The following is a 17,710-nucleotide window of genomic DNA, read 5'->3' as shown; positions in this document are numbered from 1 at the left end:
AAGTGGCAGACCACGTAGAGCAAGGGAGCAGAGTCGACGACGCTCACAGTTGTAAAAGTTGCTAAACCTTTGCTGACTCACTACTGCTGAGTTCCAAACAAAATTAAGCACTGGGAGCATCATGCCATGCGTTTCCATTACTGAGCAGCTCCCTGAGTGTAATGTGTCGGTGGCCCACTGCTTTTGTCTTTTTAGGGCATTTCAGATGTTTAGATTAGTCCTTTTTAATAGTTTATTAATGCCCACTTAATTTTTGCGTGGAGGAAAAGCTATCAAGTTTTTCACAAAAAGGCAAAAGCAAAAATAAGAGCTTCATCTTGTGCTTTTGTCCTTTTGCCTGCATAAATGTGGACAACAGGCAGATGGATACAGACATCACATCTTCACCCAAAGGTCGCCTTTCATGACTATGTTTAGATTATGTCACATATGTTTCTGTTCCATGATGCTCATACATATAACTGGTTGATGTTCACATATATAACTTGATTGGAGTATCAATATTAACAAGCTTATCTTCTTCTTATAAAACGCACAGACGTCTTTGTGCAGAAAGGAGGATAAAAGGACTTTTTTGTTGTTTTTGTTTTACTTTGTGCTTGTCGTTTTATTTTGGTAGTTCACCGTTTTCTCCGGTACAGAGCTTTCACACAGATTGTATTTTGAAAGTTTTCCCGGAAGCTACCGAGGGTTATCGCTGGTGACTTGACGCTATCGGGTCTCCTCTCCCACTCTGCGGTTCCTGATCGCTGTCATCATGCAGGTGGAATCTGCGCAGTGTGGCTCAGCGTACAGATCCCAAACACCAGCCTCACCGAGCTGCAGCTCAGGACTCGGGACTCCGGAGATCAGACTGCATTTACAGCTGTAAAGGAACCAATCAAGGAGGGGAAAGCAACAAATTGGATTTCCCCCCTCCGCTATCACTTGATGACCATCAGCAGTTTAGATACAGAGGCTTCATCAATTTAACACAACATGATGACTGAGTTAAAATAACCCACATATCGAGGATTTCTCTCTGTATCATACTGCTGGAATAAGCTCACACTGCTGTGTTGATACTGTCAAACAGTTTTCCTTGCCTGGCGCAGTCCAACTCAGCAGCAGTCGCATAGGATGCCATACAAGCCTATAGGAAGTGACTCTCGCAGCTTGACAGGGAACAATCTCCGAGGAACCCGAAGGACGTAATCTTTGTCCTGCGGATCTTATCGGTGTAAAAACACTCATGGCGATGGACGAAGGTACTGTCAGCGAGAGCATCCCAGACCTCAAAGACATAGAGGCGAAAATCGGCCGGAAGACCCCCGAGGGTTTGCTCAGGTGGATGCGGGAAGAGTCGTCCTCTCTCCGGGCAGACGCCAAGCTGGCCCTCGCGCACGACACCGGTAAAGAGCCCGGGATGAAGAGTTTGGATGAAAAGATAAGAAAACTGAAGATGGAGATGGTAAGAATCCACAGTTCTCATATATGTGCCCGCAGGATGCGTGGCAGACTCTTGTTTTCCAGGATGTGTCATTCACGAAAGTCAGCCAGGTACAGAGCTGTCATTATGACGATGAATGCTGAGCCCGGCTCGGCTCCGGCAGACAGCCTTGTTTCGAGTACTTGAACATTTATCAGCAGATCGGGTTGTCATTGCTGGGGTGTATCTGAAATTATGTGCAGGTACAGAAGCCTGCACAACTCCTGAGAGCCCAGAGACAGAGGTACTTAACATGTTATCTGACTATACAGCATGCCATTTTTAAAATTTCCTTACTTCTCTTTATTAAGTTCTTGTTTTCTGTTCAACTCTTTATATTAAAATAACTGAATGTATAAGTAACAATCCATAAAGTAGTATAACAGTATAATTTTGACCAGATGAACCTAAACCACGTCATGTTCACATGATCACTAGCCTAACACAATAAACTGTAGTGTAACGCTCCACTTGACAGCTGAGAAAAAATAAATGACTGTGTTTTATACTCCAAGTCGTCCTTCCTGCTCCCACTGTGCGCTCAGAGCCCACAGTGGGACTCACTGCAAAATGTCAGCATTCTTTAAAATGACCATATAATCTGTATTTCAGAAAGCGCTAAATGCCAAATAATTTTCTTATCCCGTGCCTCTGGTGATGAATGATACTTTAGGACAGTGAGATTTAAGGATGCTTTTAGGGCCCCTGCTAATTGTTAGGCCTCCGGTAAGCTCACTAACCTCAGCTTTTTGGATATTCCTTAATTATTGTGTGGGCTCACACATTTAAAGCTATAATAAGTAAGTGTTTTACCTTAATGTTGGGAATAATACCAGCCTCAGCATGATTTATGAGTTCGCTGACTCGTAACAGCACCAGTAGCATCTCATTTGTTCCCACTCCTTCCCTCAAAAGTGTCAGTCTGTATGTAACTTGGGAGAATGTATACAGTTTTCCAGGAAAGTACATTTCTAAGGAGACACTGAGGGCAGAGCTCGGCAGATTATGCCTACATGACACAAAATCAAGTGGTTTAGCTGCTGGTTAGACACAAAGCAAGAGCAGGATTACTTTATTCTAATAACTTGCAATAGATGCCAACTTTTCTCTTATGGCTGTTTGTGGCTAAAATGTTCCTAAAGTTAGGTGGATGAAGAGTAAACCAACAAATTCTATTCCATATCAAGATGACGATTTTGTGTTTCACGGCACATGGGTGCCCCTCCGTGAGCCTGGTCTGCTGGATGTTTCTTCCTTTTAAAGGGGAGTTTTTCCTTCCCACTGTCTCCAGTCTCCAACTGCTTTCATATTGTTGGGGTTTTCTGAGAATTATTGTGGGGTCTTTACCTCACAATATAAAGTGCCTTGAAGTTACTTGTATTTTGATTTGGCACTATATAAATGAAACTGAATTGAATTGTTCGTTGCGCGAGCAGCTGCTATGATTTGTTTCACTACAATTCAGTACTGGAGCTTAAAAGACTCCAAAGTCCAGAGGCCTTTTATTACCAGTTGAAGCTACAGGGGCTGCTGTTATCACTGAGTAGCAAACGTTACATACGCCTGCTTTAAGAATTATACTTGCCAATGGATGTTTCAGCTTTTGGAAAGCTAAATGTTAGCATCAATCTCTCTTTAATGTCTTAGATAACGTAATTACTATGTTATCAACATGTCAAAATTAGCCAGTTAGGTCAGTGAAGTATTAATGTATTTTGAATCCAGCATAATTAAATTCTACGTTTACACCCAATGCAACACTTGCTGTGTCTTTCTGTACATTTCTTGTATTCTTTGGTAATGTTTTCACTTAGGATCGCCATAGGAGGTAAAATTAAAGATGTGACATTGACTTTGCTGTCGCTGTACGATTATGACAAAAATAATTTGGAATTTGTGGACTGATATCACACTTTTATACTCAAAGCACTCTATACAACACATTCACTTTCTTTAAGCTTAATGCTTTTTCTAACTACATTCACACTCCGATGGATGCATTGGAGAGCAACTTGGGGTTAGCATTTTGCCCAAGGATACTTGACATGCAGACTGGAGGAGCCAGGGATCGAACCACCAAGCTGCCGATCAGTAGGTGACCCGCTCTACCTCCTGAGCTACAGCCTCCCCTAACATGTGTGCAAACTAAATTTTAATATGAACATTGCTCTTATTATTAAGTAGTATAATACTAAGTAGTATAAGAAGAAAATCAGGAGTCTACATTCGATTATTAAGATGAATGATTAATGATGAATTTGTGACTAAATGCAACAGATGTAATTTTACTTTGACTGGACTTGAGTAATAAAATGTGAAGGCCCCTTGTATCCACTCATTCAATAATTCAAGCTGCTCTTCGCTCTGCCAGCAGCTGCACTTTGTTTGGAAATAAGTGGAGGTAAAAATGCACACAGGACCGTGGTGAAGGCGCTCTCTTCCTATTGTCTAGCTGCGCTTGCACCATTTATAGAAAGTAATTTTTAACATATTGCATACATTTCTATCTTCAGTCCACTGGGCTTAATTTTGGTGTGATACATACTCATATCATACCTCTGAACAAGACTGTTTTTCAGTTTCTCTTATTAAATGATTCCATCCCTCGTTTATCCACAGCAGGCCACTCTGTGTTTCTTCAGAACTGATTATTTCTTCTACAGCAGAGCTTCCGTTCAACAAGTACTTCTCTGTTTTCTTGTTTACATCAACCCCACCTCGCGTCAAACAGTGGAGGTCTGTAGCAATAATGCACCACTCTACAGTTGCCCCCCCCCCCAACCATGTTCATGTATGTCATACATTCCTGCGGCAGATGCAGGCATGCACCCCGTCTCCCCATCTGTGGTTGTGACACAAGAGCGTGTCGGCTGTCATCGTCACATTTGTTTAGTATTTTCTGCCACATGTCTTTGAGTTTGAATTAGGCTCGTATTCCTTGAGCCTGTGTGTGTGTATATCTTAGGTTAGCTTAAATAGCTGGTGAGTAATAAAACGCTCGCTCTTAGGTTGTTGTATCAGTTCAGGGCTTTTGGTGACGGGTGTGGTCTGAGAACTAACTGATGTAGGCTCGTGTGAATCCATTGGAAGATGGATCACAAAACCTTTTTTTATTTTTTCAGAAGTGGTGTGTGTGAATGACTCAGATTGTTTTTTCCTCTTTTTCCCACAGAAGTCTTAAAAAACCCTTTTTCACATCACATCTGGGCCAAGTGCATATGTAGTCCTACATCTGAGTCATATCTGATCTCTGGACATGTTGACCACAATGTCAACGGAAATACGCATACGCGGGAGGTTTAGTGTGAACATCACATGGGTTCTGTAGTTGCAGCTTGCCTGTCTGTAATTTTGTGACCAGAAAGGCGCATTGTAATGGTAAATGGTAAATGGCCTGCATTTGTATAGCGCTTTACTCAGTCCCTAAGGACTGCCACCTGAGCTACAGCCACCCCGTAGTAATGGATGTGTTAGCTCTAAAAAGCAAAAAGTCTGAGTTTTAAGGTGTTTTTTTTCTTCTCATAATACATATATGTATTGTAAACATGGCAATATTTAGATATAAATCAGAATATAAATGAATAAATGAGTGTTAGTGGGTTAGTGTGTACAGAAGAAAGCTCAGCTGCTGTTGTAGGTTGTATAGTACCTAACCTAATTGCATATTTAGCCCACATTTGTATTCACAAGGCATCCAGACTTGCTGGAAATCTGTTAAGACTATAGAAGCAGGCTGGACTGTTAGTAGTTTTAGTCATTTATCAAGTTTTTTTGCAGAAGCGGGAGGACAGAGAGAGAAGTGATAGTGATGAAGAACCGTTTTCTAACTCTAAGGGAGTGAAACTTTCAGTACAGTCCGGGCTGCTCCAGTATGTGAGTGTGTGTGCCCGCGTGCGTGTGTGCGCATGCAAGTGTGCATGGTTATTTCATCTGTGTGAGTGGTGCTGTGTAATGAGAGTGCAGAAGAAGAGATGGGAGCATCATCTGAAATCTGCTTAGTAAGATGTGCAGTACTAATGTGTGTGCTCAGAGGCTGCAGGGAGATACTAAATGGAAGAGCTCTCTCGTGCACACAGTCGTGCACACAGCCTAGCAAAGTCACCATGTTGTTTTCTTCCCCAACATTTTCTGCCATGCTGATAAGCTCAAACGAACAGGCGGGATGTTAATGAGTCGGCTATAAACTGCTTCTTTTTCCACTCTGAAAGTGTGTGTTTGTGTGGACCCTTCTGTTCCTCATTCATCTGTTACTTTGTATCCATAACCACACTGTGTGGCATTGGTGGGCTGCAGCATCTGCCTGTGTAAGATCAACACTGTGCATATTTGTGTGTGTGTGTGTGTGTGTGTGTGTGTGTGTGTGTGTGTGTGTGTGTGTGTGTGTGTGTGTGTGTGTGTGTACGTTACCACTAATATTGAAGTGTTACTCTTGTTAAATAGCAGGAAAAACAAGAGGTCATGTTACATTTCTAATACAGTACGTCTTTGATTTAAACAAACATGTTGCATAACTCTCAAGTCCAGAAAAACACACTGATTCGATTGGCCTAAAGTACAAAATATAAATCAAAACGAAACTACAGATCTTTAAAATTAGCCTTTAAAATTGTTATGGTCATTAACATCCTATTTCCTGTTACTTAGATGATAGACATGGATCATCAGAGACTTTTAAGACAGCCAGCTTAGAGTCACCAAACAGTGACGTAGGATCATTATTCAGGAAAGCGAAAGATACGGACACGTTTCTTTGCCCAAATGATACCCAGCTAGTTCAAAACCTAAAAACAATACAGTTTAACAATTAAGAAATCTGAAAATAATGCAAGTCATCACACAAGTGAACCTGAGTTGGCAGTTACTATATTTGTTCAAGAAAACTGTAATACTACAAAAAAACGAACAAAGAATTCATCAGATATTCGATGCAGCTGCTCTAAATGATTTATTATACTGTAGCTGTAGTGTGATTACCGACTCTAGCAGAGTAATGTGTTATGTAACTGCTTCCAGACAAATGTGTTCATGTGTTTGCAGTAACGGGTGACTTCAGAACACGTTTGTCGCCGGCTCGGCTCATGACTTGATTTGGTGGGGAAAGAGCTGAAGGCAGATAAATGTTGCTGTGAATGATTTTAGTGCTGCTGTTCATCTCTGCGGGAGCAGTTTGAAAGCATCTGTCTTTCGCATTCGTCTCCAGCAATCTCCACTCTCCACTTCACTGATCTAAACAGATTTACTGGATAGAGACACTCCTTTAAAGCCAGAGAAGACTGGCACTAAGCCTTACACACACACACACAGAGACACACACACTGAAGGGCCTTTTATATATAAGCTGCTTTGTGCATTTTATTAATGATCAGCATCTGTATTTTAAGCTACCAAAGGGCAAATGTTATGCTGTTGCTCGAGGTATGTCCTTACTTTTTGCTAACTCCTCCTTTTTTATTCACTTTAGCTTTCCCATGTCAGCCTCTCTCTGTCTTCCACCTCTGGGCAGATGAATGTCAGTGCAAAGTCAGCTCTCCGTGCAGAGCTGAGCTGTAGGGAATCAAAATCCAGTCTGTTTAATCTCAGGCTTCTTTCTCTAACTGGCTACTGGCTATGCTGTCACTGATGTCACAGTCAGTACAGGGTTTTGTTAAATTCAATTATTCCTGAGTGACCTGCAGCTCTTTTATTCCTCCACCACAATTTTGTTTCCTGTTTTCTCTCCATCTCATTTTGTTGCTTGTAACCATAATATCAGAGAGCCTGGTAGGTCTTCTGTCCAGGCTTCATTTCTTCTTATGTGACAGCAGGTTTAGACAGTAATGTTTGCAGGAAGTAGATGGACAAACAGAGAAGGGGCTACATCAGCTTTGAAGAATGAGCCTCTGCTCCTCTTTGTATCCACTGACTTGCATATTATGCTCCATGAGGGCCAAAATTCAGCATTTCTTTGTAGTTTGCGTTGCTATTTCATAAGACAGTGATCTTCACTTGGCTTTACTTGTGCTTACGGTGAAATCTCGCATGTTGCCATTCAGCATTCTGTCCTGTAGTAAGAAAGAAGAAAAGGAACAGTAAGAATGGCATTCAGACATGAATGCAGACAGATGGAGCAGCTGGCGAGTTACGGAGGGCCAGGGCTGACCTTCTGCTGCCTAATGGAGACTAGAGGGTCTCTGCAAGGACGCAGTATGTCTGAGGGCCCGAGTTAGATTGGGAAGGTGAAACAGCAGACACGGGCACCAGGGGATACGAAAGAGAGAGAGAGAGCAGTGACTGTGTTTATGTTGCTGGTATTCCAGCTGGCAGTAATTCAGCAATCTGTTAGGTTGCTGTGAGATGATAGGAAGCCACATGGGACAGTGTGCGTCATGGATCATACCCTATCACAATCTACAGGATGATGATGATGATAAACTTTAATTTCGGACATGTAAAGCAAAAAAACAAATAAATACACATATACATTCATTTATTCACACACATACATATGTGCACAAACAAAATCAACATAACATGAAATGCCAACTCAATCATCATGTCTGAAAGAGAACAGGAAGAAGACTAGAGGAGACTAGAGGGTCTCTGCAAGGGTCTCTGCGTATTAATCACTACGCGTGCTCAACACTCTCATCCCCACAGCTTGACAGAAAATGGTGTCCATAAAAGTACTGAAGGAAAAAAAAAGTCAGAAAGGTGAATATCTAGAGTAGTAAATTGTCCAACAATTATAACGTGTTCTCGTTGTAAGGTTCAGAACGCATTTCGGGGCACATTGCGGTTCTCCATTTGTTCTGTTGACTCTGAAAGGGATCAAAGCAACGTTAGAGAAGGAAACCCTTCAACAATTAAATTCCCTCAGATGAGATCACTCAAGTGTTGCCATCAGTCGTCTTCTTCTGTTGATATTCTTAGAGCTAAAAGATTTTCCTCACGTCCCACTGTGGGCACCGTGTGCTCCAGCTACAGTATTTGCACATTTTAAGACCACAAGTACTCATTTACACTGTTGGTTTGTCTGTGTTGTGTTTTTTGTTTTTTTTTGTTAATTAACTGATCAGATACCAGAAACACGTCTTCAAGTTATTTATTTCACTGTTAATGTGGAGAGCTAAAGATAAAGATACCTAATGATGTTATTATGACGTATATTTTGACACTTTATGAAGCAGTACTTTTTGTGCTTTCATTACACAGTAATAAATATTTCCTGAGGCGGATAAATATTACAAAGATTTTAGCAGGGATCCAAAACAAATGAAGTCTTTCTTCTGCACCAGAAATCTTTTAATATGAAACAACGAGTTTGACTTGTTTGCAGAGTGCAGGTACTTGTCTTATTTGATAATATAAAAGGCAGGAAAATTAGCTTTCCAGAAACCTGTGGGTCTGCCAGCTGGTGCGTGGCTTCATGCTGAGTAAGGAAGCAGGAGTGTGTTTGGCGATGTACCGATGTTTCAGGAAATGCAAAAAACATGATTAATGATATTAAATCCTTAAGGCTGCTTAGTCCCATTCACATTAAACTTTGTTGGCCCCACTTCGACCTTTTTCATCCTTTCTTTGATGTGCACGCTTGACTTTGTTGTGTAATTAAATGCTTCAAATCAGTCTCAAAGTAATGAATATAGTGGGGATTGAAACAAGTCCCACTTGAAGAGCAGCAGAGCAAACAAAGCAGGAAACAGCTGACACAAACATGATGGATTTCACTTTTAGCAAAAAGCTGGAACACGTGGCTGTCATTGTTTAAATTTCATTACGAAAAAACTTTGCATATTTTAATATGTTGATTTGTAGGCAACTAATCTATTTTGTGACCTCAGTAAAGAAGGCATGCAGAGTTGAGATGACAAAGATGATTTCTTTTACATTTTTATTGAAGATTTTCCACTAACACTTTCTGAGATATTGTGTTAAGAGCAAATGCCATATATCTAGTTGTATTTCAGAGGCAGTAGCCTTACAGAAGAATTATTATCCCCCCAAAAAGCTAAGGTGTGGCAGCAAGGCCACTCACAGATGGTCCCTCTGCTTGTGTAAAATTACATACTCAAATGCATCTCTGGTGTATAACTTGTTTTAATTTCATGCATTGGTGAATTTGGTTAATACACAGTATAAAAATATCATCTCTAACCAACCACCCAAGTTACCCAAATTAATATCGCAGAAAAAAAAATGACCTGTTGCGACAGCAACAGTTAAAGTCAGTGTAGTTCTGCAGCAAAGTGTTCATAGACTGGTGGAGCTCATAGCTTTGTTAGCATTGTGCCACCTCAGCGCTGACAGGCACGGAGCTACTTTTATTGCCACCCTCATTAAGCACTCGGTCTCTGCCAGCCAAAAACCTCAAGCCTTGAGCCCCACCCCAAAACTTGTGTGTGCCAGGATGCCGGTGGGTTCATACCCACATATTCATGAACAAAAAGCTGTATATACATATATATATATATATATGTGTGTGTGTGTGTGTGTGTATTAGAGCTGTGTCTGCCTGTGTAATTTAGCATAACCACTGACTTTGGCTTCAGCATTTACCAGAACATTGACCACACAGCTCAATTCTCCTCCAGTAAAGAAAGTAAAATGAAACCCTTCTATTTCATCTCATATCCACATTTTTTTTCTTCTGAAGTGTGTTGCCTGTGTTTACTTGTGATAATCAACAAAAAAGCTGGTTCCCATAAGTTCAATCTTGTGTGTTTTCTCCACAGTTAAAATTACACTCTGGATAAGGTCTGGTTATGGTTTAGTCATGCTGTGGTTATGTTCTACAAGTCACGTGAGCCATTTCAATCTTTCACGGCACAGACTAAGTAAAAGGTTTTTGAGCAAATGTGGTAAGCTCAAAGAGAAAGTTAGTATTCTTTAGGTGATGGGCACCAACCAACTTTGAGCATGCAGTGATTAAAACTGCTGCTTCCCATTGATGAGTTTGACAATTGTTGGTTACGTTTTTTTAATCATGATGCACAGAGCCGGACTCTGTGGTTGGCCTGTGGTGCAGCCCAAGGTTCGAGCATGTTACGGCATAAGAAGGAGAGACTGATGAGCCAGTATGTGACAGCTGTGCCAATCAACCCACCCTGACTCTGCTCCCTGAACCATCCTGCCCTACCTCTCCCTCCTGCAGCTGAGTCAAACCACACTTTTAGAAAGATTCAAGAGGTCAAAGTATTCAGCAGTCTTAGAGGAAAAAACGGGGCAGAAATGATCTTTTCTTAATACCCAGTTTAGAAACCACTGATGTCGATCAGCTTCCTGCTGGTTTGATACTGAGGAAGATGGAGGAAAACCACTCAACATCAGTGGATTGAATTTGCCATAGCTTTTTCTTTCTTTCCTTTTTTTATACCAAGCAGCCTGTGGTGTGGTCTTAAACAGTGAATGGCTTATCCAAAGGTCAGCCACTACCTATGCATAGAAACGAAGTATGAGACATATTAATTCATGCTCACGTGCACCATTTTCCATCTGGATGGAAGAACGTCAGGCTTTTAAACACCCCATAGAGCAGCTTTCTTAATTCTTCTGCCAGTGTTTTCATCAGAACTGATAAACATGAGTAACTTAGTAGGTTGGATCAATCAATTCATTCCATCAGACTGATTTATTGATTTATAAGGATCAGTTAAACTGTTACACTTAAACTCCAAAAGGTCAGAAAGATCTTAGTGGCCTGAGGCCTCTGCTCGGAGTTTTTTGGGGTGTTAAACTTACTCAACACTTTATTATCCCAATGCTGTGTTAGCGCTGGAATATACATAATGTTACACTTGCAGGACTTTCACTTTTCACAGTGCGATGTAGTAAAATAAAATATAAAAAGACTGTAAAACTATAATTGTATATTTTGTCTGTCTGACCCAAAATTATCTGAGATGAAATACACAAATATGTATAAATTACCACAAATTTTAATGATTCCCAAAAAGGGATACAGCCAGCCTCCCGGGGCACAGTAATAGACCAGCAGAAAGTGATACATAAGGAGGAAACTGAAGAATACTTTGAAATCAAAGGCTCAAAGCCGAGGTGATCTCAGTGGTCAGAGCTTTGAATGTTGTTGCCATATATCACCTCTGGGCTCTGCACTTTGCTTTGAGAACTTCTGCAAATGTATTCTAGGGAAGAATTTTCCATGACTGCAGCCATCTTTCTCCTTCTAAGTCACCATTTAGCTTTCTTATCCTCCCACACACATATTGTATTTGAAGATACCCATGGCTGCTAGAGGCCCGCTGAAGCAATTATTGCTTTATTTATTTATGACAGAAGTTGTAGATTAACTTTTGAATCCTTTGCACCATTTACAGCATTTAAAAGTCAGCTGAAAAGGAAAAAAAGTCTTTTTCTCGACTTTCTTTACTAATGCGTCTTACTTTCCACTGTATCAAATTTCCATCTCTCACTAGCTTCTCCTACAAACTCAGCTTCAGTCACATTCCCTTGTAATATCCATCTGTAACCTTGTTTCCCCTCCACCTTTACTTTGTTTGTTTCCCATTTTTAGTATTGTGGACTCCAGGCAGTTTCTGTTATTAGTTTCTTCCAATTAGGGTAATCTGGAATAGTTTAATAGCATTATAACGGTGTTTGCACTTGTCCCTAGAGCCAAAGCTGACAGCTTTACATAAATATGTGCGGTCTCCTAGGTTCAACATCTGTTTAGATTTCTCTTTTGTTGCACATTGCACACTATCAAAACATGACCACTGTGAAAGTAAGCATGCATCATTATTGTAAATTTAGAATATCTCCTTTATTGTGTCCGCAGGCTCACTTGCGCTCGGTGGACGTTAAGATCCTGCAACAGCTGCTGGCGGTGCACGAGGGCATCGAAGCAGTGAAATGGCTGTTTGAGGAGCGCAGCACACTGACCAGCCGCTGCAGCAGCCTCACCAGCAGCCAGTACAGCCTGGGGGAGGGACCCGACACCTCTTGGAGAGGCTCCTGGAGCAGCTTGCAGGACCCCAATGACAAGCTAGACAACATCTCCATTGGCAGCTACCTGGACACGCTGGCAGACGACATGGATGAGTACTGCCCTTCCAGCTCCGAATCCGTCATCTGCTCCACCACACCTCTAGTTTCAGAGGCTACTGCTGGGGGCCGCATGGTGGGAGGCTCCGTGGCCACAGCCACTGCAGCGGTGTCAGGGCCCGTGTTAGGCCTGAAGTCCGGGTCTAGTGCTGTGGGAAGTGAGAATGGTACTGGGGTTGGAATTATTCCAGAAGTGAAAGGTGGACCTGGGAATGTTGCCATTGGGAAGGGAACTGGAGGAACTGAAAGTGGGAAGCCAGCAGCTCCTGGCAGCTGTCCACAAGCCAAGTCTGAGGGCCTCAAGCAAGGTGCTCCTATCTGGACCAAGACTGCAGAGACAGATAAGGGAAGCCCCATGTTTAAGGTCAGTACTCCAACGCAAGGCCTTAAAGCTAATGGTGTCCTGGAGAAATCAACCACACAAAGAGGCAGCCCGATCCGCACCTGTCTCAGTGAGAAACTGGCAACCAGCCAGAGCCCCAAAGTTAAACCTTACAAAAATGGAAAGATTGACTTGGACACGTGCAAAATGAATGGCAAAATGCATCTGGAGTACGACGCCCACTGGCACTGGGTGCAGTCGCAAGAAGATGTGACGTTTTTGTAAGAAGAATAATCACAGAGAGGGACTAAAGCCACTATTGAACACTCCTTCTGCAACATCAAAACCCAGATCACTGAAGATTAAAAGAAGAGTGCACTGATGTTGTGAAAGGCACATAATGGGGCTTTCCCCGGTGAAAGACACTGGGTATGAGAGACAATTACCTGTTTCTTCTTTTGTTCCTTCCTGTAACTGCACTAACTTCCTATAAAACATTGATGTCAGTATTAAGGGATTTTGGACCATATATAGCCAAACAGGGGTGCCTCACAAAATCAACTTTAAAATCCTGTGTCACAGATTTTCCTCAGGGTCTTTTTAACAATCCCTGATATTATTTCAGTTTCTTTTCTTTTACGTTATTTTGTTTTCCTGAAAAATAAAGCACAGTGAGACGATCTGCCAGAGAGCTGAAACATGACTTCAGATAGTTTGACACATACTTTATCGGCAAGTCAAAATTGAAACTTTGCCTTGACTTTGACTTTTTAAAAAATAATCTAGGAACAATATTGCCACCAATATATTAATTCTGAACCTTTACAAAAACTAGTTATTATTAGTTACTTTGTATAATCAATTTAACATTTTGTGGATTCTGTATGAAAGTAATTCCCAACTTTTTATCTTTTATCCTCTTCAAATGAAAAATTATTCAGTTATGGTGATAGTTTCTGGGTAATAAGGTAAATGTAGCTGTGCCAGACGATAAAAAATGTACTCCTGGACTAGTTTGTAGAGGTATTAGAGCAGAAGATTTAATGCAATATATATAGACAAACGTATCGGGCCACAGAGTCCCTTAATCCTTCAGGTGTTTTTAGTTTCATTGTTCTAACTCTATAACATCAAGCACCTAACCATGCAGTCTTCCTTTACAAACATTTGTGAAAGAGTGAGTTGTTCTAAGGAATTCAAGCATGGTACTGTAACAGGATACCGCTGTACCACTGTTGCAATACGTCAGGTTGTAACACGAAAGTGTTTGGGAACCACAGCAACACAGCCTCAAAGTGGTAGACCACATAAAGTTACCAACTGCTAAAAGTGCACCTGGTATAAAAGTCACCAATGCTCATCTGACTCAGCAGTTGCAGACTTTCAAACCTCCTGTGATATTAACATCAGCACAACATCTGTGTGCCAGGAGCTTCATGGCATCATTTCAATGGCTGAGCAGCTCCTGTTGGTGTAATGTGTGGGTGGGCCGGTACTTTTGCCCATATTGTGTGTATTTCACAAATCAAAAGCAAATGTGTGATGAGAAATAACCAAATGTTTTGTGTATTTAACTCTTTTGTTTCTTCTGAGCTCTTCAAATTTACCTCAGGGCCCATTTGAAGGGGCCTGACCCTGAGGTTGGGAATGACTACCGCACTCCACAAACAACAGCTTTTATGAACCCCAGTGTACTGCATATAAGATAGTAGTAGAGTCACTCCCGACGCATAATATACTAACGATTTGTCACGTCCCGAGGCGTTCCATGGAAACGCGAAAGGTGACCTTCCGCGTTTCTAAGCTATGCGCCAGATTGTGCGATTTAAACAAATTAAACATACATATGTAGAGTCATTCCAGACAGTTCTCATGTTTTCCAAACTCATAATATAGGGACGTGTTGGGCAGCCGAAAGCATAATATACTGACGATTTGTCACCTAGTGTTACGCTTTGGGAGTGAGAACGTGTTGAGCAGTAATAGTGTAAAATCAACCTCTCATTGAAATCCTAAATAAAGATTGCTATATTGATCCTTGTTTATTGATAATATATCACTACTCTTCCAGTGGTTAATGACCGCCTTATTGTTTCAACAAAAAAATAGAGAAACAATGTGATTTTCTCCCCAACTGTTTATCCCCAAACACTTTCCTGATCAGCACTAGAAAATATGTCAAACTTGCAATAGAAGACAAAGCACTGAGATAAAAGTTTAACACATTAAAAAACAAAAAAAGTGCCAGTGATAGCATTTGTGTCTTTGTGAAGCTAATCCCTTCAGTGCGTTACCAAACATGTGCACGATTGTATAGTCACTGAGTTGTAGTACAGCTACCAGTGCACTGGTTACTAGTTGTGACTGGTTATAGGCAAATCTTGACTTTGGATGAAAATCTTTCTTCTGTTTTGACAATTACGCTAACCTGTATTAGTTTTCTTTAAAGCAAATGTTGTGCCTGATTGGTGTAAACCTTAACTACATATGCCTGTTTGTTCCCTGAGATGACTGCACTGTTGTGATGATAATCTTTTATTAGTTTTGCCTCTCCGTGGGCTTTGCTTGCGTGTACAAATAGCTAGACCAAAAGTCTGTGTGCTATTCAGTATCGACTGGTAAATGTGTTATGCTGGCTGGGTGGATATTGCTTGCCCTGTGCTGACATCTTTATTGGTTGATTTGTGAGCAGTACGCGGAAGACTGAACACAATCAGTGAAGAAAAGCAATATTTCCTGAAGGCTGTCTGCTGGCTTACATAAGCAGCCTCTTCTCAGCAACTGAAATTTAATAATACTGTCTGATCTTCAATAGATGACAGTGCTACTAATGAAGGAATTGTTGTTCTGTTTTTTTTATGTGCATGTGCGAGAGAAAGACACAGCCGACCTCCCAGGTATGAATAAGAATAGATGAATCCCAAAGGATCGCAGATTTTTTCAGCTTACTCATCACAATGTAACTACATCACTCACCAGTCTGCAGTTATTCATGTTAATGGTGCAGGGATGGTGCAACACATGTGGTAAATGGAGGGGAACATATTACATAATCTGTCCAGTTTCTTTCAGTGCCTGGAAGTGTTTGAAACTATTAAATATGAGTGTTGATAAAATATGAGCTTTGATACTGGTTCCAACACAAATGGGCATTTTTCATACTTTCTGCACATTTCAGTCATCTTGGTTCCATAACAACATAACATTTCATTTTTCTTTGAAACAACCAGATGACTATTCATGCAGCCATTTTGTATCTGAATGGTCACAGATTCTATTTTCACATGCCACATATGCAGTTTGGGGCTCAGATACACGAGAGTTAGCTTCTCATTTCACTATTGCTAGCTATAAAATTTTTCTGCACTGACCATAACACTATGACTTATTTATTTTGGAAAAAATATCAAGTAAGGAGGAGTTTAAAAATGCACACAGGAAGCTACATAAAGGCTCAGTTGCACAGGCCTCAAGCCTCCAGCTCCTTGCAATTCCTCTGGTAGTTAGCAGGCTCCTGCAGTTGTCCATGGTTTGTATGGAAGACACAGACTGGTTTTACTTTGGAGGTGAACAGTATTTTGTGTGTCGCACTGTTCAGTACTGCTCAGCAAGCAGCAAGTGTTTGCAGACAAGTTGGCATTTCACATGCAAATTAGAGGTAACCATGGCGGTCTGCATGTGACCAAAGTAATCGCAAGGTTTTAAATGCAGCAGCATGTGTCTCTTTGCAATCAATTTAAAAGCAACATCAAGCAACCATTTGTCAAACAGTCAGGCTATAGACATTATATTCCGATGACCCGAGGAGCTAGCCGGGCTCTAGACCTGCGTAAGTGCAATTTAGCAATAAATGTTACTATGAAACACCCATTTTTCTTGGTTGTCAGCAAGTGGTCTGTAGGCCTGTGTTACTGAGGCCTTGGATAATATTGGCTGTAGATGCTGGAGGCAAAATTTCATGACTAACTGTCATAGGATAATAATAAAGAGTAAACGTGCAAGTTGTGACCTGAGCTTTTGTACGTAACCTGCTGCCAGTCAGTGTCACTTTAGCTAGATAGGACAAGTTCGCTTTCTGGTAAAAGCTCTATTTTCGTTGACATAATTTAGAAAAGACATTCTAGATTAATGAAATGATATGTGATAAAATAGCCTATCTGGCTCAAATTTTGGATACAAAATTCTCCCAAGTGTACTATTAGAAAAGAGAATGTGATGACTTGGCGTCAATTCCCTCCATCCTAATTTAATCATGTTCTTAAACTCAACAGCTCCATTTGTTTTAGCCACTGAAGTGTTTCCTCTCTCCTCCTGCTTTTCTTTTCGTCCTACTTTCCACCACCACACTGGTTTCATGGAAATGTTCAGTCAGTGCCAACACACATCATGCGCACACAATGCCTTCTCACCGAAGACAGCACCATACAGCCGGCACCACAGACGCAGTGACTGTAGGCTAGTCCTCGAGACTAGGGAGGAAAAGTGAGATGAAGCTCAACCTTGAACTGACTGTGAAGATGTTAAAAATCCCATCTTTTTTATCCCTAAAGCCAAGCAGAGCATCTCTCCATCCCAGGATAGTTACTTCAGCCATGGTATATCCTCCGACCACAGTATAGACATGAAGTCATTTGAAACCATTTCCCTTTTTAACATATGCTGGCTGTAAAGCTATGCAACATGCCAAAAAAATGTCTGCTCCGCCAGTTTGTGGTTTTTTTTCCAAATTAGCGGAGGCATATGGGGAAAAAAAACTACGTTTAGTTCAGGGAATGAGCCTGTAAAACACATTATATGAAGCTATAGTGTGTCTTTCTGAAGTTATACTCTGTCCTCTAATGGTTTAATGTGTTTTCACTGGGCACAGTTGGAACATTTGG

The 17,710-nt window shown here is 41.1% G+C and overlaps 1 protein-coding gene across 1 annotated transcript; it reads left to right on the top strand.

Annotated features, from left to right (window-relative positions):
• Positions 1 to 699: 699 nt before the first annotated feature.
• Positions 700 to 15,946, top strand: lurap1 (leucine rich adaptor protein 1). Its single transcript, XM_026147709.1, has 2 exons — positions 700 to 1,450; positions 12,243 to 15,946. The coding sequence occupies exons 1-2, from the start codon at positions 1,232 to 1,234 to the stop codon at positions 13,113 to 13,115; spliced, it is 1,092 nt and encodes a 363-aa protein (XP_026003494.1). The 5' UTR covers positions 700 to 1,231; the 3' UTR covers positions 13,116 to 15,946.
• Positions 15,947 to 17,710: the final 1,764 nt, after the last annotated feature.

This window comes from Astatotilapia calliptera, chromosome 17, assembly GCF_900246225.1.
Source record: "Astatotilapia calliptera chromosome 17, fAstCal1.2, whole genome shotgun sequence".
Taxonomy (NCBI): Eukaryota; Metazoa; Chordata; class Actinopteri; order Cichliformes; family Cichlidae; genus Astatotilapia; species Astatotilapia calliptera.
Note: the sequence above shows the minus strand (reverse complement) of the source record. Positions and strands in the feature narration are given on the sequence as shown.

Excerpts from the sequence above, each read along its gene's own strand:
- lurap1 (XM_026147709.1), top strand. The coding sequence starts at position 1,232 with ATGGCGATGGACGAAGGTACTGTCAGCGAGAGCATCCCAGACCTCAAA. Across the intron at positions 1,451-12,242 it reads GAAAACTGAAGATGGAGATG|GCTCACTTGCGCTCGGTGGA; the intron begins GTAAGAATCCAC and ends TTGTGTCCGCAG.